We start from the raw sequence: 25,413 nt of genomic DNA, 5'->3' as shown, positions 1-25,413 counted from the left end.
AGCTTCTTAGTTCATATATAGTGATTAATGCTGTGATTAATATATAGCTGTACAGTTTCACAGTATGTCCCTGAACACACAGGAGTACCAAATCTACATGAAAAGCCCTTTTAAGAGAAAGATCCCACAGGTGCATGGAGAAAGGGGTCACTCCACACTCCTCACACAGACAGTTAGATGACAGAGAGAGCAGCTCAGGTAGAACAGGCAGGTGTGAAGAAGAGGTGTGCTGGAGCAAAATACTCCCAGCTGACACCTGGTGCAGTCATGCCATGACCTGTCAAGAGCAGCTGTCATTCCAGCCCAAAGTCACCCACACACAGAGAGAGAAAGAGAAGTGAGAAGAAAGGCGAAAGCAAGTGAGGATTCAAGGGACAAAAAGAAAGAGAATGATACAAGAGTGACAAGAGAGAAAAGAGTGAGAGAATGAGATTGGAAGAGAGAAAGTAATCAGCAGATTAGACCTATTCGTCTGGCATGAGATATAAAAAGGGCAGAGGGATGGAAAATAAGTGGAAGACGAAACAGTAAATTTCAAGCGTTGTGTCGGAATCCGTTGAAATAGGCTGCAGAAACAGGTAGCTATAATTCATTTAATGAGTTACAAGGCTGAGAGCAGTGCTACACACCTCTGGCTTCCTCACTTGCTCGTAATGTCTTAATGAAAGTGATGTGATAATGGGGTGAATGATGCCCAGCCGCCTAGAGGACATTTGCCTAATGAAGCAGCTAGCCCAGCTTACCATTCCATATATCCAGTGACGTGTAAAAAACGCATAAGCATTGATTTGATGTGAAGAGAAGAGAAGCTATTATGGCTCATGAAGTGTTTTTTGTATCATTGCGTCCAACAAGTCAGACAGCTGACGCAAGCACATGGTCTCAGAACCAAGTGCAGTGATCACCAGGCCTGCTTGTGGAGATCGATCTTGTAATAAAACTCTAATATAAGCAAGTAGACTGCTCATTTGTATAAGGCACATAAGATTAGGATTGGAACCAAATTCTGGTTTTCAAACACTGTGCTGGAATCACTGGGGAAGACCTGTGCTGACCTTCCCTTTCTGTTAACAGAGAAATATTTAAGCTTACCAGAGGCATAGTGAAGTCTCCCATGATATTTTAACAATGCACCAATATGTAGAATATATCAGCAGATCCAGAGGTACAAAGATGCTAGCAGCTAAATGGGCTAAAAATAAACCATGTGTGAGAACAGCCTTCCAACTATAAGGTGAGAAGTACGACCCAGAGCATCTGTCTTGCAGACTCACTTTCTGCTTGTAGAGTCAGTGGCTGCTTTCCACTCTGATTAGGGAATAGGAGCTTCTGGGGGTTTGGGTTCGGAGATGACTCATCTGCTGCATTAAGAGAAAGCTGGGAGCTTTGGCACAACTCCAGACTCCCGTCCAAGCTTCAGAGAGTGAGAATGACTCAGGTGGATCTGCAAACTTACTGTACCGCTGAGCAGATTTCCAGATAAGTGTATTCACACCACACCACCTCATGTATCCCCAAGGGATTTTAGTGTGATATGGTAAATGTCCCAAATTGTATATTCATTCTTGAATTTATTCCCCCAATGTCACATTAAAATCCACTGCATTGTTTTACAAAATCGCTGTCTCAATTTATTTATGTTATTGGGCCTTTAAGGTTCTTAAAATGCACCTATTATGGTTTTTCAAATATTACCTTTCATGAAGTGTGTTATAGAGCTGTTTGTGAATGTAAAAAAGTCATCAAAGATTCAAAAATCAAAGTGCACGACAAATGAGGTTATTGACTTCCAAAAGAAGAAACCGATTTTGAACAGCTGAATCAAGTCGTTAGTAATTCTAGACTTACTTCCTGTACTAACCCATGTAGGTTTGTAACAAAAAAAACGGATCTGGTCTTCATCGGCTGCTCACAAACAAACTGAGCTATGGTAGTGGGTGTTTCCTTTTTGAAAGACACTGACAGAGGTAGACCAATCACAACAGACTGGGACATCTGACCAATCAGAGCAGAGTATGCTCTCTGACAGAAGGAGTTTTAGAATGAATCGTTTAGAACAGATCATTGAACGAATTTGTGACACTGGGGAAGAAAAGGTAATGCGATTTAAATTATGAGCACATTAAAGTGCTTTTTGACCTTGAATGCATGTAAATCTATTGTATGAGACCTTTAAAATAAAATTAGACACGTTTCAAAATCATAATAGGTGCGCTTTAATGTTAACAACCTTTTCCGAGTGGCTGTGAAACTCCCATCGCACTCCAGTGAGTGACATGTACTGCTAAACTGTAACTAAAACTTTCAACTAAATAATGACAACCATTTGATGTAATGTGATATAGTCATAGATGTTTGAACCAGATCCTGTCTCACAAATATTCAGAATGGTTTATTCATACCTTATGACTTCTTTGTTATTGCTTCTTGTAAGAGAAAAGAGAAGTAGCAATTCTTCAGCAAACAGGAATGTGGGTGTCTGAGTCGGACAAAAAAGAGTGGCTGGTATTCTGACAAAAGTGTTGAAAGAGCTGTCACTGGTTACCATGTGGATCTCTACCAGGGGACTAGCTTGGGGATGGGGGCCCAGATTTCTAAAGGTTTGAAAAAGATTTTAAAAAGAAACAAATTGACTGCTGCATGTCACTATGTTGACAATGAAACATTGCAAAATGTACTATTGTCTCTACATGTTTAGGGACCCTTGCCTTTTTTGGGGAGAGGTTTTAAAGTAACGATCTCAAAGACAGCTCAAAGCTGTTTTCAGAGCAGTGCTGCCTACAGAATTGCCTGCCTAGTCACCCAAACCAAGCCCAATCAAATTCCCAGGGAGAATTTGGATTGAAAAGTGGATCTCTGAAAAGTGCCTGTAAAATGAACATTGAGTTTAAATGCTCCAGTTTAAATTCATCCTGAGCTTGGGTTTCTGTCTGCCTGGTGTTTCTGTGCATGTTCATGTGGGCATTCTCTAGGTTTCCTCCCACTGTAAAATAAAAAACAACAACATGCTAGTAGGTGGATTGGCTATGTTATGTTGCCCCAGATGTGAAGGAGCATATGAATGCGTGTGCATGGTGCCTTGTGTTAGACTGGCAACTCACCTAGGGTGTATTCCTGCTTCACACACATTGTTCCTGGGATAGGTTCCAGATCCAGATAAAGCAGTTACTGAAGATGAATGAATAAATGTAGTTTACATGTTTTTTGGTTATTGCTACAAATACTGTATGCTTATGGGATATTGTTTCCATTAAAATAACTCTGATTAATTCTGTAGATTTTTTGCATTTTGAACATTTTGTTAAACTTTTGACAAAGTGTATTTTGCCCCAAAGCACAATGTAGCTTGTCTTGTCTGTTTCTCACAGTTGACAGTGAGATTAGAACTGACCTTCTCAGATGCCCTGTATTGCCGCTCTTATATCAAGGAGGCATTGCTCAAAGCGGACACAGGTTTGATGAAATCTTACTGGAATGGACTCCCCAGGGTGAAGGGATCAATATAAGACATTAATCTCTGCTGAGCTTGGAGCAGTGAGAGGTAGACTATGAGGCCACAGAGGGGTAGAAGATGAGGTCAGGAATGCTGTAAATCCTCCAACCTGATGGTGGCAGAATGGGCAGACAGTACGTTTAACACTCCCTTGGGCCCCCAGGGACCATAAATACAACATGCATGACATATCCATGGCCAGTGAGTTTACATGCATGATTTCTGTACTCTTCTATCCATTACAAGGCACACACGCACACACACACACACACACACACACACACACACACAAAGTCACACTCTTGAGATCCCTGTTGCATACCTACACACAATGCTAACCCATGACTCCATAAAGACCTTTTTCCATTTTGCGTAGCCATAAAACAGGATCTGAAAGGTCAGGGTGATGCAGGTTAGCAAATTCATTCAGTCATAAATTGAACTTTATGTGAACACCCAAAACAGCTATATACAGCCCAGTGAGAGAAAGGCTCAGGAACACTTCACTGTACATTAAAGTATTCTCGATAGACAGGCATTTCATGCCCAAGCAGTTATTTGGTCAAAAAAAAATTATTCATCTAATTCACGTACTCAAAAACAAACAAGGAAAATTATAACTGATTTCAAGCATTGGACCAGGATGAGTTTCACTGGAGCGGGGAACGGGTGACTGTGCTACATACTATATATGAAATAGGATAAATAAGAATATGATCCTTGTTCCTCTCTAGGCTCTGGTACTTACTAATTTAAAAAGAATGACCTTAATCATAAATAACTGCACAAATATACTATATATAGTCAAAGGAGACACAAAGGCTAAACTTTATGACCATGGAAACACCATAGAAAAAGTATATATGACGCGATGACGCTCTTTAATCGAAACAACAGATCCCTATGGAGCTATTCACACCAGGCACAATCAGTCACGGAGCAAGAAAGCAAGATTTTATTTCGACCAGTGTATCCAAACGGGTCGTCCAACTAGATTTGAGCTTTAGATCACGTGCCCGGAGCCGTTGCTGCACGAAAGGTTTCTGAGAGACAAGAATGGATATTGAGTTGTTATCATTGGTGTCTAAGCGCAGAGAACGTTTTGATAAAAGTCACAATGACTACAAAAACATGAGGAAAAAGGGTTGTTGTTTTTTTTAGATATAGTGTATAAGTGTAATCCCCTTTATTCTTATAATTCTTACTTTTATTGTTCTTTCATCTATATATACACATATCTTATATTTCATACTTTTAGATTTTAAAAACTTTTATTTTATTTTTATTTTTTTATTTATCTTACACAAATAAATGGGCTTTGTCCCACTACAGTGTTACTACATTATAGTTCAGTTTATTTCATTCATACTAAAACAGTTTGATGGTGTGTTCAAAAAACACAAAAAACTTTCTGCCTCCCTTTCTGGGTAGAATACACATAAAATAAGAAGTGTTAGTTTCTGTGCTTCTAACAGCTTCTTAACAGTTTGTGCTGTAGTGCTATACGCCAACATTTAAGTGATTCTTCTTCTTGGTGGTCAAAGAATTTAGGCCGATCTGCTGAATAGTGGGTTGCACCAACTAGTGTGCAGGCGTAAAATGCATTCTCTGTCAGCACCACCTATCTTGCAGGCATGAATTAGCTGAAGGCGATCAATTGTTTCGCGCTCGGTGTGAAAGCACCGTTCGTCTGCGATTTACTTCACTTTATCACGTTGCGCTAAGTGTGAAAGGGCCTTTAAGTTGCAAGCCATGCAACTAAAAATAACCTACTAAAAGAAATTATATTTTAATATTTGTTTTCATTTTTTCATAGAGAAACAAAGGATTTTTTTTTAAGATATACACTTCTCTGGACTGAGAGATTGAGAGGGTTGAGAGGCTGTTCTTTTATTATTCCCTGCTTACCATTGAGGAGACCGCAATACAATGAAGCATATAATTTGCAATTATCTCATAACCCTCAAAGGATTTTCTTACAGACTATCATACTTGTTTTGTGAAAGGATATGCTGTCCACATGAAAGACCAGGCTAGGAACAATGGCTGAAGAAGCATAAAAAACCGGCAGCACAGCACTTGTATCTCTGCTGGCCCTCATACCCTCATGCTTCTGGTAGCAGAACACAGACAAGGCATACCAGTATACATTATAGACCAGTATTGACTCACATAAAGCTATGCATTTCTCCAATGCAACAGTATTTTTCCATTACATGTTAAAAATTGCTCTTTGCAAAACTGTCAAAGAATTTGCTATGAAAACTTAATGTGGACAAATTCATAGCCCAATATAGTGGTACACTAACAGACCAAATCAGTGTTATGTCACAGCAACAAAGAACTTCTGGGTCAATAACCCCAGTAGTGGTGCAATGGTACAACAGTATTATACCAGTTATTTAACAAAATATTAAAAAAGACAGAATGAATTTTGAGAAAATATGTCCATCATGTCATATTTGTTGATTTTAGCAAATCTGTATTTTACTAAACGCTGTTATGCTTCAAATTGGCCATTAAAGTCTATGTTCATAAACTGTTCTCCCCACAATGATAGCTTCATGATTAATGAGACTGTGTGTGTTCCCCTGTGTGTAATACTTTACTACATATTTAGAGTTATTAAAACAATAATGATCTTCTTGTTGTGCTTTAGATTTACTCTGGTGAATCTGGAACGTTAAACTTACATTTTACATTTTATACATTTAGCCGACGCTTCTATCCAGCTTGGGACTATGTGTGTGCAAGCAAGAGAAAGCAGAAAAGGTCAACTTTAAATAAAGAAAAACACTGGCAGGTTGTCTTATTAGTTTAACAAATCACTTTTTGGGGAGGAAGAACTGAGGTAACAGGCAGATAGTGCGTATGAAAAAGACATCATGCGAAACCAGTGAGAAAAAAATCCCACAGCAGACAGACAAGAGTTATTATCTGGAGAATATTTGAAAAGGAAGATGTTAGTGGCTTGTGCCTCACCTGAAGCTACAACCAGCGTTTCTGTCCTTATGTCAATCATTTTTCATGTAAGTTGTTTCGGGAAATTAATGCCTTCAATAATGTGAAAAATATAGTCATATAATAATTTGGTCATATGGCCAAGACCTACTTTGCAAACATTCATTTGAATTTATTTCAATCTTTACTTTCAATTTCTACTGTACAGATTTACTCAGCATTTCAGCAAATACTATGTAAATAGTCCAAATTGTGTTAAGGTAAATAGGTAAGCTAACTAAGCAATAGTTAAACAAGAATGGAAAAGAGCCACACAAAAAAAAAACAGCAGACCTGTGGAAAGCAGCATTCAAATCATAAATAATGGAGAGGAATCCAATTTCTAAAGCACAAATGGTAATGTTTGATTTAAAGCTGCTCTTTGAACACAGCCGGGAACTGGTAGAACTCCACATTGCTGCACATTAACATTGATCTGAGCTGAGAAAAAAGTCAGTGTACACAGCCCAGTCCACCTCAGCTCTCCTGCTATAATAAAGTGCTCTGGGTTTTGAGGATCTCAGAGCAAGCAAAACACTCCAAATGTCATGTTGGTCTACTGTGAGCAAAAAAAAAAATTCAATGTCTTCATCCAAGCAGCAGCCTTCATTCCTCTCGTGCAGCCCTCTGAAACGGTTTTCCATAAGGGCCTCTCAAAACGGAACTGCTTTTCAAAACCATCAATAAATCACAGAGGAATTAACCAATCGTTCCACAGACAATAAAGAAAGGCCAGGTCCCGGTCACTCATGTAATTTTCACTCCTTTCCCATCAGAGGTGACTCAGTGTTGAACTGCTATTTGGGAGAAAAAAAACAACAGCCCTCTGGCTGTCCCCCTTCCCCTCCCAAGAGCAGTCCAAAGAAAACACTGTCGGCAGGAGATGGACTCCTTCAGATGTTATAGTGCAGCCTTTCTCAGCTGCTGCTTTCAAACTCTTTCTGACACTGCTCATTTGTTACTCTGGCAGCAACAGCAGGTATGAATGCTAGAAGATAAACAAAAGGAAGGTCATCACAGCTCACCCTGTGCAGGGAAATTCAGAGGTAACAATAACAGGCAGTTATTAAAGATTAAAGGCGAAAACAATACAAATCACCCTGCACTTATCACTCTTTCTAAAGGTACTCCACAATTAGAACAAGGAGCTGCATGTGACATCAGACAGATGGCTCTGCTTCTCATGTGACATCTTTATGCCTTTGGTGTTAACTTCTAAGCCGGCCCATGGAATCCTACTCCACCCCTGGGCGTCATTCTGTCTGTGTAGAGGTTTAGACATGCAGGGTTGGCATCATGTCATCCATCCAGGAAATCCCACCAGCTTTGTCTCATGGCCATTCACACAAAGCTTTTTCTCTGCACATGTGCCTGCATGTAGACGGTGCAACAGCAGCCTCCTGAGCAAACAACCATAGGATGCCTATCCCTTAACGAATCACCTGATGTCACACTTCCACTTACAATACCATTTGAAAAATGTGACCTTGTATTGAGAAGGACAGATGGCCTGTGGGTGTGCATGTTGTTCCTTCTGAGGACTGGGACAACCAAATTTAAGAAGTATGCAAACAGTTTTCTTTCATGTCCTTGAGCCATCCATCTGCTCCCTCTAGAATTTTCATAATTTTATCCTTGAATATACAAAACAGATCCTGAAAAGCGTACCACACGATGACAAATACAACATCAAATAAACCACAGATTTAAGACTACAACTAAATGAAGTCCCCTCTGGAAACAACAATATAACATGAGTCTGATGATGGATAACACAACATTCAACTGCCTAAGGGAGAAAATTAACTGTTTTAAAACTTTAAAAGTTATATACAGATAAAAGTGAATAACTTATAAAAGATTTTACGCATAAGCCTGCAGGAATTGAAACAATAACCGTGCAATTCTGAGGTCCATAATTTTCACTCTGCAAATCACTGTTTACTATTTTTTTCCCGAGATTTCAGACTGATGACAGGTGAGACTCAGCTAATCATAATAGACTTTCACAGATGCAAGGTGTTTGTTCATATGCTGCTGTCACAAAAGCAGATTAAAAGACCCCTTGTCGTGCAAATCTCAGACAGTGGTTGCATGGCCCATGCACTGTCTCACTGTTCCATCCAAATGCTTTTAATTATCTTCATGGGTTTTAATTATTTTCATAATTCACATTATTCATCTTAATGATGTGGTTCATTCCCCTCATTACAACCCACGTTCACCCAGATGATTTTGTATTGTTGTATGACAAAGAGAATTACGCCAGCATCTTTGGCCACAGTGAGGAGAATTGTGGATGAATAAAAAGTCCTTCATACCAGAAGAAGATGAGTGGGGTAATTTGTGATCCCACTGAAATTCAGAATTTACAGAAAAACGCTGTGTAAAAGCATTTTAGTGGGCTACCTATTAGTGCAAAAAGTGCTTCCTTTATATTTCAAACATACGTCAGATTGTCCATCATGAAAACTGTGGAAGACAATAGGTTATTTTCATTTTTTTTCTTTTCTCTTCATATTTTTCTTTTCTGTTTTTTCTTTTTATATATAAAGCATTTTCATTTATCATTGCTCAAGGGTCACTGCAGTCATTACATCATAACAGATGAACATGAACCTAATAAAAATAGAGTCATTTACATTTATTTCATTTGGCAGACACCCTTATCCAGAGAAACTTACAGAAATATGATCAGGAAGATTCAATTCATTATGATACTAAATCTTAGATGGAATTATCACTGGTCTTCAGGGAGTATATTGATGAGAGAGACAAATGACAGTATCAGTATCATGTTAGCACAGACCACACAAAACACCTAGACAGAAATAGCAAGCGCATACAGTACAAGTGGATTACACCATAACAAAGCAACAAGTGAGGATCTGGGTGTTAGAGATGTTAATAGGATAGGATGTTCAAATTACAATCGGAACAGTCCCACCCAGCAACACACACACACACACACACACACCACTGAGGTTTGACAGCTTGCTAAATGGAAGCCATTTTGCTAACTGAAAATCGATAACCTCCTCAGACGAATCATGACTGTTTGTCAAGTTGCTCAGGCGAGACCAACTATAAGCTTTGTGGCCAAGTAGGAAACGTGTTATGAGCTCTACAGCACTTCTCTCTAGAGATATCACACAAAGGTCTGTACTAATGTAGCTTGGTGTAGCTATAAAGTAAACATATTCTCAGAAAACATCCAGGGATGTTTTGTGTTTCCTTTGCACCTATTCACAATAGTCCTCCGCCTGGCCAGGAGCCTAATAAGAGTTTAATAAAATGCATTAACACTAGTAGTCAAAAACCTCTCTGGTTCACTAGATTGAAATCCCAGTGCTGTATTATGCATTAATATGCAAATCAGCTCATTACTCTCAAGCATCAATTTCCTGTGTGGCCCCTTGTTTACAGTTGTTTTGTACTGCATGGGGAAAAAAAGCACACTTTTCTGTGGTGTTTTTAAAATGTCTAACGCCATGGTCCATGTGTGTAATTATGTAATGTATTCAATGGAAGGAGTTTGATTATCAAAGCATTTACATGAATATGGATTAAAATGTGTCTCAGACCTTGTGAAGTGGTTTTGGATTCAGATTGAAATGTTTGAAAAGTGTTGGGTGAATTTACAGCTGCAGTTCATACTGCAGCTATACTGTGAATAATCAATATATAATTTAATGCAAGACACAACTACTGTAGGTGTAAAGGAGGCCAAAAGTGTTGCGAGCGGCTACAAACATCTAATAACATGCAGACATTTTATTACAGCGGCTGTGAGAGCAGGGCGACTGTGGCTCAGGTGGTAGAGCAGGTTGCCCACTAATTGTAGGGTTGGTGGTTCGAGTCCCAGCCTACATGACTCCACATGCCAAAGTGTCCATATAATAATCGATATATATCGGGCAAGACACTGAACCCCAAGTTGCTCCTGATGGCAAGCTAGTGCCTTGCATGGCAGCTCTGCTACCATTGGTGTGTGTGAATGAGACACAGTGTAAAGCACTTTGGATAAAAGCGCTATATAAGTGCAGACAATTTACCATTTTACATTTTGTTTGTGGTTTTCACAATTTTGAGAAGCTGAACTGAGCAGATTCCGAATTCTATGGGAGACTGTTTATTTATTGGTTTATTTATTTGTTTGTTTAGTTAGTTAGTTGGTTACATTATTTTGCCGGATTAATGAACAGCTCACTTTTCACTCAGTCTGTGTAGCATCTAAATCTCGGAGCTCACCTGTTAGTTGAGAAGGCTAGCTCACTGGTTAAGAGGATACTGATAGTAAGGTTGTGAGCTCAAATCCCAGCATTGCCAAGCAAAACCTTTCATCCCTCAACAGTTAAGTTGTGTACTGCCTCAATTATAAGTCGCTTTGGATTAAAAAAAAAAAAAAAAAAAAACGTCAGCCAAACGAGTAAAGCTGTAGTAATAGCTCTTACTAGAGCTATAATTGAGACTTATAATTTTGATAGCTATTTCCGACTTAGCGCTTTAATCAGTTTTGGCGTCACGCGCCAAGGGTTTCAATTCCACAGCTGTTTAAGCACAACCGAGCAGCTACACTTTACACAGAAAGACAAACAGGACAATCTGACCCATAACAAAGCACAACATTTGCACACTAGCACAGAAATAACGTCCGGTACTGGAGCAGTAACCTTGAATTCTCCAGGTTTTACAAGGAAGCCCGAGAGTCGTTCATTTCGCTTTAGAAAATGTTTTGCGTGAAACAACAATGCGAATTAAACACTGTTATAATAAACTGTATGAAGTTCAAGTTCAACAAAGTTTATCCGGATATTAGGCTATATTTGGAAATTTTTTTATTTAATTTTTTTTTTTTGGCGGGGGGGGGGGGGGTCACTATAGCAAATCGTATAAACCATTTTACTCAGTATACATGAATAATAATAATAATAATAATAATAATAATAATAATAATAATAATAATAATCTAGAACATGAGCCAGTCCACAACACCTAATGAGAACTAATAACACATTAAAAGCTGACACGGAAATGGAAAAAGTATCCGTTTTTTTTCACGTAAGGACTTCTGTAGGCTAGCTTAAAAAATAAAAAATGAAAATAAAAAAATAGAGAAAGAGAGAGCGAGAGAGAGAGATTCCGACTGGTATCACCCTCGTCCATTGTCGCTGATATAGTGCACCTTTATTACATGCCACTACCTTAAAAAAAATCTTAATTTTACCGAACAAAACAACAACAACATCAACAACAGCACACGCGAGGAATTCTGGTATCCGCAAGGATTTTTTAATCACACACCTCTACACTCAGACTGCAGCCTGACTTCATTTCCCCCAGGCTCCCCCCAAAAGTTCGGCACAATGTTGAAAACAACCCAAAGCATTGTGGGACTAAATGGAGGACCACTGTACTGCTCTGGCTCCTTCACCTGCAAACAGAAGAGCAACTTTTGGAAAGTGCGCAGTCCACAGCCGGGACTTTACCTGTAGGTCCCTCTACGCTGTCGGCGTGAATGTGCACGACCAGAATCAGGATAATCGCACACGCCTTCATTTTCCGCTTCTTTATTTTTAGTCCAGTTCGGGAAACAGGCGCAGATCATGCGAGAAGGTCCGGTAGAGCAGATGTGTCGGCTGCAGACTCCCGGCCATCGATCCACGAGTTTCAGAGCAAAGCTGAGCGCAGAGTCGCACCAAGTGAGCGCGTTAAGACTGGCGTCCGCATAAACAGTTCAAACCTGGACTGTTTCTCCGCCAGCGGACTTTCTGCCGTCTCGGTATGTGCGGCATGAAGCAGGCCATTAACGCCTCCGTGTGGCGTACTGGAGAATTTATTATAACCGTCTGCACAAGACCTCTGCCAACATCAAACATGACTCTTTAGTCAGAAGTAAAAGGAGTGATTTTTTTATCACACAGGCTAGGGAAGTCTTATAAAAACTGGGATACATGGCATGTGGCAATCTTTAAACAGAACTCAAGATGCTCAAGCAATGGTGTGTGGAAAAATTCAATTAAAAGTAAAGGTACACACCTTTACTAATTCCTCATTGAAAGGTTTTCTCCACTGAGCTCTGAATGTTCTCCTCATTGGTTTCCTCCAGGTTCTGCTGTTTTCCCATGCATGTAGGAGGATTAGCTTTGCTAAATTGCGTGGAAGTGTGAATGTGTGTGAATCGTCCCCTGTGATTGACTCTCTGCCTCACACCTAGTGTTCCCAGATAGGGCGACGAATTTGCAGTGACCCTGACCAGGATGAAGCTGTTCCTGATAAATGAACTGGCATGTTTTTGTGATGTGGGAGGAAAGAAACTGGGAAGCACTACTAACTGTAATCCAAGCTCTGGATCAAACCGAGGACCAAGGAGCTGTAAGGCAGCAACGCTACGCACTGTGCCACCATGCTGCCCCAAAACATATTAACATGCCATAGCGTACATAGTATATGAAGATTCCAGCAGATAAAAAGTTACATCTAAACATTCTTCAGTTTGTCCCTCTAGTGAAGTCCTTAGTAGTTTCCCATTCAGCGAGTGTTCTGAGTAGGAAACATTTATGAAGCGAAAAACCCTTAGCTATCAAAAGAAACCTTGAAGAAACATTTTGGAAGTATCTAGCCTATCCATCCATCAATCCATTTTCTGTACCTCTTATCATACACAGGGTCACAGGGAGCCTGGAGACTATCCCAGGGAACTTGGGGCACAAGGCTGGGGATACCCTGGATGGGGGGTACAATCACATACACATTCATACACTACAGACAATTTGGAAATGCCAATCAGCCTACCCATTGCAGGGCACAATCACATACACATTCACATACTACAGACAATTTGGAAATGCCAATCGGCCTACGATGCATGTATTTAGACTGGGGGAAGAAACCAGAGTACCCGGAGGAAGCCCCCTGAAGCACAGGGAGAACATGCAAACTCTGCGCACACAGGGCGGAAGTGGGATTCCAACCCCCAACCCCAGAGGTGTGAGGCAAACGTGCTAACCACGAAGCTACCGTGTCATCTATCTAGCTTACAATATGTGATTTAATATTCACTATAGTATTGCAGGCATGGAATTGTTTTTCACCAAATCCCTTGAGTATTAGGAACTAGAGCAATGATAAAGCCACTATAGAAATGCCAGTTGATTAAAAACCAAGGAATTAAAATAAAAAGGTATTCTGCATTCCCTAAACAATGTGGTGCCATGACTTAACCTTTTGAATGCCATGTTGTGAGTTTAAGGACAATGAAATTATCACCCAGCCAAGCACCTTCCTATGTACAAGATCACACTTCATCTTGTTCCCTTATCAGACCTTTATTGAGAAGCTTTTAAGCGGCCAGTTCAGAAGTGAGGAAATATTAACATTTTTACACATAGCCAAAGGTGGCCTGGGTTTAGGCTAATCTTTTTAGAATATAGCACACAGGAGGCTACCTTCTGATTCCTGAATAGGCACCTGCAGCTGATTTGAATGTGAACTCAGCCACCTATTGTACAGTCATGCCCTACAGCCAGGACGGCAACTGCAGATAGTCCAGCACTAATACGTTCACATTTCTGATATTAATTTAATTTTACCCTGTGCTGAACAGTTTTTTCCTCAAATATCCCCTGGCCTGACCTACTTGCACAGCTGGAATCCTGATGAAAGCGTTTTAAGGTGAGTGCATTGATGTTTTATTGTTCAGTGTGATTCAAAATTGTAATCATGCTAGAAGGATCATGTGCAAACATTCGCCAGCGTGCACTCGCGCGCGCGCGCACACACACACACACACACACACACACATACACACACACCTCACAAACCCACACCCACACACACACACACACATACACACACACATTTGTTTTACTATCCTTGTAAGGATATTGACAGTATGCAGCAAATTTATGCTATGCCTACACATAAATCTAACCCTAACATTAACCTCAATAACCAAAAGGAAAGTTTTTGGCTCTTTTATTTAATTATTTTTAATAAAAGTGGCAGTTTTGTTATTAGTTTTTTGGGTTTTTTTAAGCAATGTTCCTTTTCGGGACCAGGCAAATGTCCTCACGAGGTAAAAAAAAAAACGGTCAGATATTCAGGGGCTCATGGGGTACAACAAAAGAAGCATTCGCCCTTTCATCAGGCTATCAGAAGTTACAAGGAGACCCCAACGATGCCACGGCCATTTGTACAAGTGTCACATATCCCATATACCCCCCACCCCACCCCCACCCCAAATAAGTCAAGGCAAGTCACATGGAGGCAACCAAATAACAGTCAAATAATATACAAACATTGATGTTTGTACTGGTCTCTGTTTGTGTTATCCCCATTAAACATTTAGAAGTTTCACCAAAAATATCTTGAAACAGTCCATTGGCAGAGCTGTACATTTGTAACTATATAAAGAAAACTATATTTAAAAAAACAACAACACTTTTCTATTTTTGAGGAACAGGGTTACAGAGATGCATGCTTTTACTTTGCTGACACTGCAGTGTTATGCAAATATATTATTTCAGCAGGTCATGGAGCAAGGCTGCAGAAATGAAGATATCACCCCAGCCAACATTTGCACAGACAGCCAATTCAATCACCACTTTTGTGAAGTACTGTACTGTGGTTCATCATTCGTTTAGGTTACTCGTGTGACCACCAGGGTGTCTGTATCACATTAAACAGAGAGAGAGACAGATGCACTCTCTTGCAGAAATACATTTGAGCTCTGCTATGGGAGTCCCGATTACAGATTAACTTATTTATCCAGACAAGATAAATGATCGTCAGAGTGCACTCAATTTTATTCGATTTGAAAAAGGCAAGGATTGTGTTGAGCAACCTTGCACCTCAAATTCAATATTGAGTGTATGTGTGCACTTGAGAGAAGAGACAAACATACAAGGTTACTGAGGAGTATAAATAGCTTAGCATGTGTTTAAAAATACAGTGTTATCGTTTCTCCAAGATGTTGCTTATCCATCCTTATAGTAAATCATGACATACTGTATTATCATAATTAATGCAGAGAAAATAATACTAATGAAACTAAGGCAAAGCAAGTCACAAATAGGTCAAAATTGATCACCATGCTCAGTAGACAAAGAAAGACTTTTTTTTGCATGTGGCAGATAGGCCATTAATGTACATCATCTACCTATTACCTCCTTATGTGCCATCATCACCTACAGGTTGGAATGTAAATGTCATTGTTCCTCTATAGCAGCGGTTCTCAAACTTGTTTTGCAGCCTGGGACCATTTAACTATTCATATATTAATCTTATTATACAATGTGGACAATAATCGCAAGGCTGTTTACTAGAACTAGAGAGCTTTTTATTCCTGAACTGGTCTAAGTTGGCATTATTTATAGGGCTGCTTGTTTTGAGTTATTGAAGATTGTTTTGAACCCAATTCACATGAACAGACAAACCGACTAATAACTATAAAAACTATAATACAATAATAACATAATAATAAACAATAATGTAAACAATAACGAATATAACAACTTTGATAATGGCGGGATGCGATTTCCACTACTATAACAAAATACGAAAAATAGACATACTGGCTATGCTTCACGGCCTGCAGTTTTGGAACTACTGTTCTATGGAGCATATCATAGTAGCTCTGCTTAAGGAGAGCCAGAGCAGCATAGGCCAGTGGAGGAATGGATATACACACATACAACCAGGATGACACACATACAGCCAGGAGTGGAAAATGTGGCCAAAAGTATGTGGACACCTGACCATAACACACATATGTGGGTCTTCACCAAACTGTGGCCACAAACTTGGAAACAAACAATTGTCTAGAATGTCTTTGTATTCGGTAGCATTAATATTTCACTTCACTGGAGCTAAGAGGCCTAAATCTGTTCCAGCATGACCATGCCCCTGAGAACAAAGTGAGGTTTATGATGACATGGTTTGCGAAGTTTGGTTTGGAAGCACTCAAGTGGTCTGCGCAGAGCACTGACCTCAACGCCACTGAACACCTTTGAGATTAACTGGAAAACCACCTTCATGCCAGGCCTCCTCTCCTGACATCAGTGCTTGACCTCACTAATGCTCTTGTGGCTGAATGAGCAAATCCCCACAGCCATGCTCCAAAATCTAGTGGAAAGCCATCCTAAAAAAATGTTGGTTATCAGCGGCATTAGCTGGAATGTTAATTATACAGGGATGAGCCCAGATTCCCTTTCAAAGGGAACTTCGACGTTGCGTTCAGCATAACACTATGGGTCACGCGCAAGAGGCGCTTCCCATAGTGTTATGCTAAACGCAACTTTGAAGTTCCCCTCTCAGGGAACAGGGTTACATGCATAACCCAGACGTTCCCTTTCAAAGGGAACTTCGATGTTGCGTTTAGCATAACACTTTGGGAAGCGCCTCTCACGTGTGACCCATAGTGTTATGCTAAACGCAACATCTCGTTCCCTTCTCAGGGAACAGGGTTACGTGTGTAACCCAGACATTCTTCTCCATCAAAACCTTTTTGAAAATGAAAATATATATTTTAAAATAGACTAATTTTTAATAGACTGTTTCCATGCAGATTTTTTTTTCTTGCATGTGAGGGCTAATGATGAGAAAATTGGACAAAATGTTGGATTTATCATAAAACTTGCCTCAGGTAGCGATAACTTTGTGCACCACTTTGACTACCAGACTCATAAAATATAAAACGTTTTGGCTATCTAACTCGGGCCTAGGCTAGTTTGGTGTTTCTATCCAAGGAGAGGCACAACTAAGCTATCATTGTATGTGTTTAGCTGCTACAGTGCCATGCAGAGTATGTTAGCTGTCCTTATGCTCTGCTCATATCATGTTCACGTAAACTGGAACTCATTTACACACCTTGTTGTCCTGCTCGGCATGAGAGGATGTTAGTGTTTCAGTTTCCATCTCTTTATTGGTAAAAATCACAACACTGCCGTCTTCTTTTACTGATGTTCAGTTATGTAGTGACAAACCACTCCAAGTGGAGAATTATTCATGGCTGAGGAGAAAATCTTCATGGCTACAGCCCCTAGTGCCCAGACCAAGTTATGGAGGTTATTATAACAGCGAAGGGGGAACTAACTCCATATTAATGCCCATGGTTTTGGATCTTCTAACATTTTTAGAAACGTAATAAATGTTACTTTTCACATGAAAACATGACATTAATCTAATTTGATCAGTTAAAAACATTTACTTTTTGCTTTTTAATTTTTGAGTACATTTTAAAATAGCACCTTTTTTTTTAACAATTACTTAAGTAAATTTTAATCTTCCATTATGAATTGAGTAAGATTGTGTGTCACTCATGTAGAATTTCTTAGTACTTTGTCCATTAATCCATGATTGGAGTATTCGGGGGAAAAAACTCAATACGAACAGCTTTTGTAAGACATGCTTTCTATCTCATGTCTGTCTCATCCCATGTTATATAGTGGCACATTTTGATCATTTATTGACCAAAAAACTGCCCTTCCATTATAAATGAGTTTTAAGTAAACTCAAGTATGTAATGCTTTCTGTTCTTTTCTCAGTACAGCAAACATGTTGCAATTATTGTATGTGGCAGTTGCAGTTGCACTACAGATGCAGTGGATAGAGATCAGATATTTTAAAATCCCAGTATACAGCTTTTAACTTGGATTACTTTCCTGAATTAAAAATGTAGGTTTGTCCTTGTATAAAACACACTGCTTTTGTGGAGTACTTGTAGTCCATTAGGTTTTACACTTTAATATTGATTTTTTGAAATTCAAACCAAGGCAGTGCTTTGTTGTTTGCCCCGATGTACCTTCAGTGTCTATTCTTACCTCTCTGCTGGTTGCAGTATGAGTCACTTGAGATGTACAGTTTAATGTGCAAGTGATTTTATCATGTTTCCTAATACCCTTTTGAATTGGGTGCCAAAAAAGGTCCATCTTCCATTCTCTTAAAAATATTGGTGTAAGGTGTAAGTATATGTAAGTGAAATAAAAAGTAGTGTAGTTTGTTTATAACAGAGCTTGGCTTATACTCGTTACTTCCAACTCGACTAGTCTAATGTTTGTTATATTTATCTTGTTTACTAGTTAGTGAAGCTCAATTTTGTTACTTACAGATGACTTGTATGCAGCGTGTCATTTTGTAAACAGCCTTAGAGTCATCAGTAATAAAAACAAGGTATGAGGAGGGCTTTAGAGTGAAAGCTAGAGAAAATGTAAACCATGTCATGCATATAATCAATGTATAATTATATTCTTTTTTTCTGAAAGAGAACACCTGAGAAGAAAAAGAAGCTTCTGTTAAGGATGTTTTTGAATCAATGTCTGAGAATAAATTTTAAATGTGCTATGGTACACTAACTTCTTATCTTCACTACCTCCATTATATTAAAATCTTTTTTTAAGTGCTGTCAGTGCTTATGTCTTTCCATTTTTTTGTTATCTTCACTAAGTGGTGACTAATAGTGCATAAAGCAACAACAGCACATAGTATTTTATGTATATTTTAGTGCATTTTTAGGGTAGTGTATTGTTAGCTTACATTTAGAGTTGAATATTCAGTAGCTTATGTTAACAACCAATTTATGATTCACATTGTCCAGCACTTTTCCCACAATATCATGTGCTTTTTATCTAGTTCTATGTACAGTGCTGTGAAAAAGTATTTGATTTCTTCTGACGAAATACATCATAAAACAAAGGCAACCTGAGTAAACACAAAATATTATTTTTTATTTTTATTGTTATTATTAAAGCAAAAAAATGTTAGGTGTTATGGGTGATAGGTGTTATCCAACACCTATCACCCATGTGAAAAACTAATTGCATCCTTAAACTTAAGAACTGGTTGTGCCACATTTAGCAGCAATAACTGTAACCAAATGCTTCTGATAACTGGAGAGCAGCCTTTCACAGCAATGTGGTGGAATTTGGCCCACTCTTCTTTGCAGAACTGCTTTACTTCAGGGACACTGGAGGGTTTTCGAGCATGAACTGCTCGTTTAAGATCCTGCCTTAAAGTCAGGACTTTGACTGGGCTACTCCAAAACTTTAATTGTACTTTTTTTGAGCCATTCAGAGGTGGACTTACGCCTATGCTTTGGATCATTGTCTTGCTGCCTAATCCAGTTGCGCTTGAGTTTCAACATACAGACTAAAGACCGGATATTCTCCTTTAGGATTTTCTGGTAGAGAGCAGAATTCATGTTTCAGTCAATTATTGCAAGTTGCCCAGGCCCTAAAGGAGCAAAGCATTCCACACCATCACACTGCCAACACCATGCTTGACCATAGGTATGATGTTCTTTTTGTGAAATTCTGTGTTTTGTTTATGCCAGAGCATTCTCCCTAAATGTGTGTTATGGCAAAATTCAGACAAGCCTGAATGTTCTTATGGGTTAGCAGTGGTTATCACCTTGCCACTCTTCCATGGGTGCCATTTTTGCCCAGTGATTTTTTGATAATGGAGTCATGAACAGGAATTTTGGAAGGACGGCCACTTCTGGGAAGGTTCATTACTGTAATAGTGATGTAAAACTGTACTATTGTAAAAGATAATGTCTCTCATTGTGGTTCCTTGGGGCCCAGAGCCTTTGAAATAGCTTTGTAACCCTTCCCAGACTGATGTATTTCAATCACCTTCTTCTTCATCATTTCTGGAAAGTCTTTCAGTTTTGGCATAGTGTGTTACTGGGTAAGACCTTTTAACCAACTTTGTGCTGTTGAAAAAGTTCTATTTAAGTGTTGATTTGATTGAACAGGGTTTGCAGTAGTCAGGCCTGATTGCGTCTTGTCCAGGTGAACAACATTATGAATGCAGTTTCATAGATTTGGGGAATTAGTAACTATGGGGGCAAATACATTTTCACATAGGCCCAGTTGGTATTGGATAATTGTTTTGCTTCGATAAATAACATTAGCATTTAAAAACTGTATTTTGTGTTTACTCAGGTTGCTTTTGTTTTATCTTAGATTTTATTTTAATTTATGAAACAATTCAGTATGAGATATACACAAAAAGAGAAGAAATCAGAATTTTAAATTCTTTTTCACAGCACTGTATCAGTTAGTCCCAGGTTGTTTGTGTATCTTGCAAATGGATTGGAATTGAGTCATCTGGTTTCAAGTAGTGATCCTCAGGTACTCTTGCTTTGTCTGTATTTCAAAATGAAATAATTCGATTTACAGAAATAGAATGATGCCTATATACTTTATTTGTGTGTAGTCATTTATATGGACAAACTTTATATGATGATGAATCAACATTTGCTGAGTTTCTCTGAATCAATACAGGGAAGTAGAAAGATGATGCTGTCTCTATCTGTTTATTTTATAGCCATGATGACTTTGGGAAATGCACATTGCAATATATGAAGCAACTAACCTCTCTCCTTTCTTTCATTTTTTTTGTTTATGAAACATGGAGCAAAATCTCATTTTTTGAAATATGTCTTCATCTTCTTATTCTGCTCTCACTGAAGCCATTTTCAACCCTATACTGGAAGCTAGAATATTCAACAAATATCTTTAGCAAATAATTCAGTTCATAACTTCTCCGAATGGCTCATCTGTTCAACATGCAGAATATGATTTATATTCACTCAGTCTGGTAGCTGACCTTTAAATGACCAAAATTATCCAGTTTCTCATTTCCCATTCCAGTGCTTCCTGCAGAAAAATGATAAACTCAAAACAGATAGACTTTTGTTAGTCAGAAGTGTGTTTAATATTTTATGTCTCAGCACAATGTTTGATTTGGTCAGCAATGACATACTGTATGATTGCCCTGAGTATGCCGCAGATGACATTCTCCTTTATTCCACGTCCACAGACCCTGTCTCACCTTTCTACTATGATGAAACATGAACAGACCTCTTCCAGGATGATAACGTCCCCATCTGACATGAAGACAGGGACATCGGAAGCATTTTATATTGTAGGTACTGAAATTTTAAGCAGTGTGATATGCCCTGTGACTTTACACCCAAACAGAGAATATGTGTTGATTACAATGATATACTAAAACAAGAGCCTGAATGTCACCATTATCCAGAATGTCAGTGTGTACATGGAAAATTGTTAGTGTGTTAGTCTTTTCTGAATGAGAGTGCTACACATCCTTGTTTTCAGATGACACAGTGAGGACTCTCAGAGGACCTCTCTGAAATAGCAGTACAGAAAAATATCTGGATCACTTATAGGTTAATGTCGAGTTGAAAGAATATCAAATAAAACCTAAAATAAAAAATGTAAAGTTCAACATTCAAGTTTGTAGATTTCTTCATTTGTTTATCTATATATTATTAATAATGTTATTTTAGCAATTAAAGGAATTGTGAAAGCCAGAAGTGCTTCAGTAATTCTACACTTGCGTCAATAAATGTTTTCATTTGCCCTATAGAGGGCAACATAGGTTAATAATAGATTAAAAACTAGTCATGTGAGATACCTCAATAATGTGCATTTCCAACCAGATTCATATGTTACAAATGTATCACAGCACCATAGAATTACCCTATTAATTTGTCATTTTAGAGAAAGGCCACATGTACAGTACATTTCATGCAACTTCATTTGTACTGGGAATTTCCAAAACAGACACTCTGTAACTAGAACATTACCAGGGCAGTTGCAGCCCCATAAGGAGGTGAAATTTTTCATTTAATTTAAACTGAATTTAATTCAATTTAATTCAAACTGAATTTAAATCATTAAAGGAGGGGCAGGAATGAGGGTGGGGGATAATAATAATAATCTCTCCCTGTAATCTGTAAGAAGGTTGGAGACACTCGTTGGGGATCATGGTCCACTCCTCCATGCAGAATATTTTGGCTTGTGCAAATGTACTTTTCAGTTTAGACCAGACCAAAGGTTTTCAGTAGGTTTCAAATCCACACACTGATACGGTCATTGCAAGAATACTGATTTTGTATTTCTTTAACCATTTCGGTGTTTATTTCATCAGAGCCTCCTGGCAACCAAGTTTTGGTACCTAGCAGAATTCATGATTCCTTCAATAACAAGAGTCCCTGAAAGAATAGCCACAAAACAGCCCCAAAGTATCAATGATCCCCCACCATACTGTACAGTATCAGGTACATTTCCATGTATGCCAACCCCTTTTTTTTTAACCAAATACGCTTACGGTGTGCATGACTAAAACTTTTATTTTAATTTGATCTGATCACACAATATGACAGCGATAGTAGTTCTAATGACAACTGAAGTTTAGGTATTTTGTTTTATAAGATGTTCTCAGGAATGGCTTCTTTTCTCACAATGCTTCGAAATAACTTGTTAGAAAATCAGTGTTTAACAGATGATTTTGAAACTAAAAGAATCAAAAAGAGCTGTGCACTTTAAATCTGTGAGCAGTGATAGCTCAGTGGTTAAGTTCCTGTCCGAGGTTGAAGAGACGACCTCTCAAGCCAAGTTCCTGTCCGAGGTCGAAGAGACGGCCTCTCACACCAAGTTCCTGTCCGAGGTCGAAGAGGCGATCTCTCGAGCCAAGTTCCTGTCCGAGGTCGAAGAGGCGATCTCTCGAGCCAAGTTCCTGTCCGAGGTCAAGGACACAACCTCTCAAGCCAGCTAAGTTCTGTTCACGCCCGAGTCTGCTGACACGGACAACCAAGTTCTGCTCACACCCAAGTCTGCTGACAAGGACAACCAAGTTCTGCTCATGCCCGAGTCTGTTGACACAACCAACCAAGTTCTGCTCACGCCCGAGTCTGTTGACACAGACAACGAGTTCAGCTCGCCCAAAGAGCATTGGTTTCAGCTCTCCTGTGTTTCACCTCTGATTACGTTTGTCATTTAAACCCCTCGTGTCTCTTTGCACAGTGCGTAGTATTGAGTGTATTCTCTTTATGCAGCAGTTGTTCCTTGTTTCTCGTTTTGTTTCATGTTTTTGACCTTGTTTCTCAGTTCTCGATTCTGATTCTAACCTTGCCCTATTTATTCCTCTTTGTAGATCGCCTGACCCATTGCCTGTTTTTGACCACGCTGTTGTCTTACGTTTTGGATTTGTATGCCCGTCTCGCTCTAATAAAAGTTTTTTACTGCACTTTCATCCGTCCTAAACCTCCATAAGGTATATTACGTGACACTGACATTCTTGCTAGAGCAGGCGTTCTCGCGATACAACGAGACCCGGAAGCGCTGCACTGTTTACAGCAGAGGAAGCGGGACACTGTACACAAACTGAGTCACATAGAACAATCCTTGTAACAAAGATGCCTGTAGATTTCAACATAGACGAGGACTTGCATTTTTTTCCCATGCTCTCATGAACATTTTTTTATCTGCTCTCGCATCAACTCATCATGCATGCGTCGTGGAACGCATATCAGAGATCTATGAAGATATTTTGTGAATAAAGACTTAATTTTAGTTGGGTTTTTTTTTTTTTGCACACACAAAGCATTCGTATCACTTCATAAAACTGGGATTAAACCACTGGAGTCACATGGATTACTTTTATGATGCCTTTATGAACTTTCTGGAGCTTGAAGGTTTGGTTACTGGACTGTAGGCCTAAATGGAGGGACATAAATCTCACAGATTTCATTGAAAATGTCTTCATTTGCGTTCCGATGATGAATGAAAGACTTATGGGTTTGGAACAACATGAGGGTGAGTAATTGATGACAGAATTTCCATTTTTGGGTGAACTATCACTTTAAAGGATCTGTTGTCTTCGTGCCAGAATCCACAGCACACCTTCAGAGGTCTTGTGGAGTCCATGCTTTGACAGATCAGAGCTGTTTTGGTGGCACAAGGGGGACCTACTCAATATTATACAGGTAGTTTTAATGATATGTTTTATATATACTGTGGTACTGTGCAAAAGACTTAGGCAGCCTGTTGTTTTTACTACAAACTTTGGTATAGATTTTTATTTTATTTTATTCTACATTGTTAACACAAAAAAAACATTTTAGATTTCCAAACATTATAAATGCTACAGAAAAATGTTTGTATGTCAGTAAAGAAAGCAGTGTATTACGTAAGAGACACTTTTCAGACAAAAAACACAATGAAGGGTGCTGGGTTTTGCTGCAAAAATAAGAAGCAAGTGTGACAGTCAAAGTCTCCAGAAGAACTGTGTCTAGTTGTGCAAGATGCTCAATAAAACTTACAGCTCATTTCCTTATAAAACTGCACTAATTGAACCGGAGACTACTATTTTTATTTTTATTTTTTTGTCACACCAGATATTGACTTTGTTTCCTTTACTACTGTTTACTGCTCTTTACAGTATTTTTTTTTTTTTAATGTAGAAACATTTAATTTCATTATTTTGAAGGCATCTTTTCTCAACAGCATTTCTTTGCATGTGCCACTTTTGTACAGTATTGTATATATGTATATACCAGGGGTTCCCAAACTTTTCCAGGGCAAGGCCCCCCAAATGGTATTATCATTTGACCGAGGCCCCCCTTTTGCAAGATGACTTCAAAACACATTAAAAATACAGACTTCTGAATATATCCCCCTTTTTTATGTTGATGTTTTGTCTGTTTATCAATTAGAAGGTTAGGTATAGCAAATGTGATTTTGATACGTATTATTACAAATATCATGTTATAGTAATGCATATATTTAACAAATCATGTATTTATTTTTCACACCAAATGGTTGAGGCCCCCCGGGCGCCCCCTGGCGGCCCCCACTTTGAAAACCACTGGTATATACCAGCGCAAGCGTTTGGCTGCACTTACGCTACTTGCGTAACTCGCAGTTATTTATTTATTTATTTATTTTTCTGCAGTACTAACTAACCCGTACAAAACAAAACGTGACGCAGTAATGTAAATCCCATGATGCTAAATAAAGCAGAAATGAATTCTATAAACATTGTGTGTTGTGTTAATAGGCTCCGGTCTTTTATGTGCATCGCAGCTTCCGTGTTTGCATATTACACCGGCG

The 25,413-nt window shown here is 38.8% G+C and overlaps 1 protein-coding gene across 11 annotated transcripts in view; it reads right to left on the bottom strand.

Moving 5' to 3' along the window:
- Positions 1 to 12,282, bottom strand: part of ptprub (protein tyrosine phosphatase receptor type Ub) — a 254,294-nt gene extending 242,012 nt beyond the window's left edge. For all 11 annotated transcript variants that reach the window (XM_017475677.3, XM_017475705.3, XM_017475713.3 and 8 more), the window contains exon 1: positions 11,983 to 12,282. In XM_017475677.3, coding sequence (XP_017331166.1) covers positions 11,983 to 12,052 — 70 coding nt within the window. In that variant the 5' untranslated portion in view covers positions 12,053 to 12,282. The remainder of the gene's footprint in view (positions 1 to 11,982) is intronic.
- Positions 12,283 to 25,413: the final 13,131 nt, after the last annotated feature.

Source organism: Ictalurus punctatus, chromosome 1 (assembly GCF_001660625.3).
Source record: "Ictalurus punctatus breed USDA103 chromosome 1, Coco_2.0, whole genome shotgun sequence".
NCBI classification, from domain to species: Eukaryota; Metazoa; Chordata; class Actinopteri; order Siluriformes; family Ictaluridae; genus Ictalurus; species Ictalurus punctatus.
Note: the sequence above shows the minus strand (reverse complement) of the source record. Positions and strands in the feature narration are given on the sequence as shown.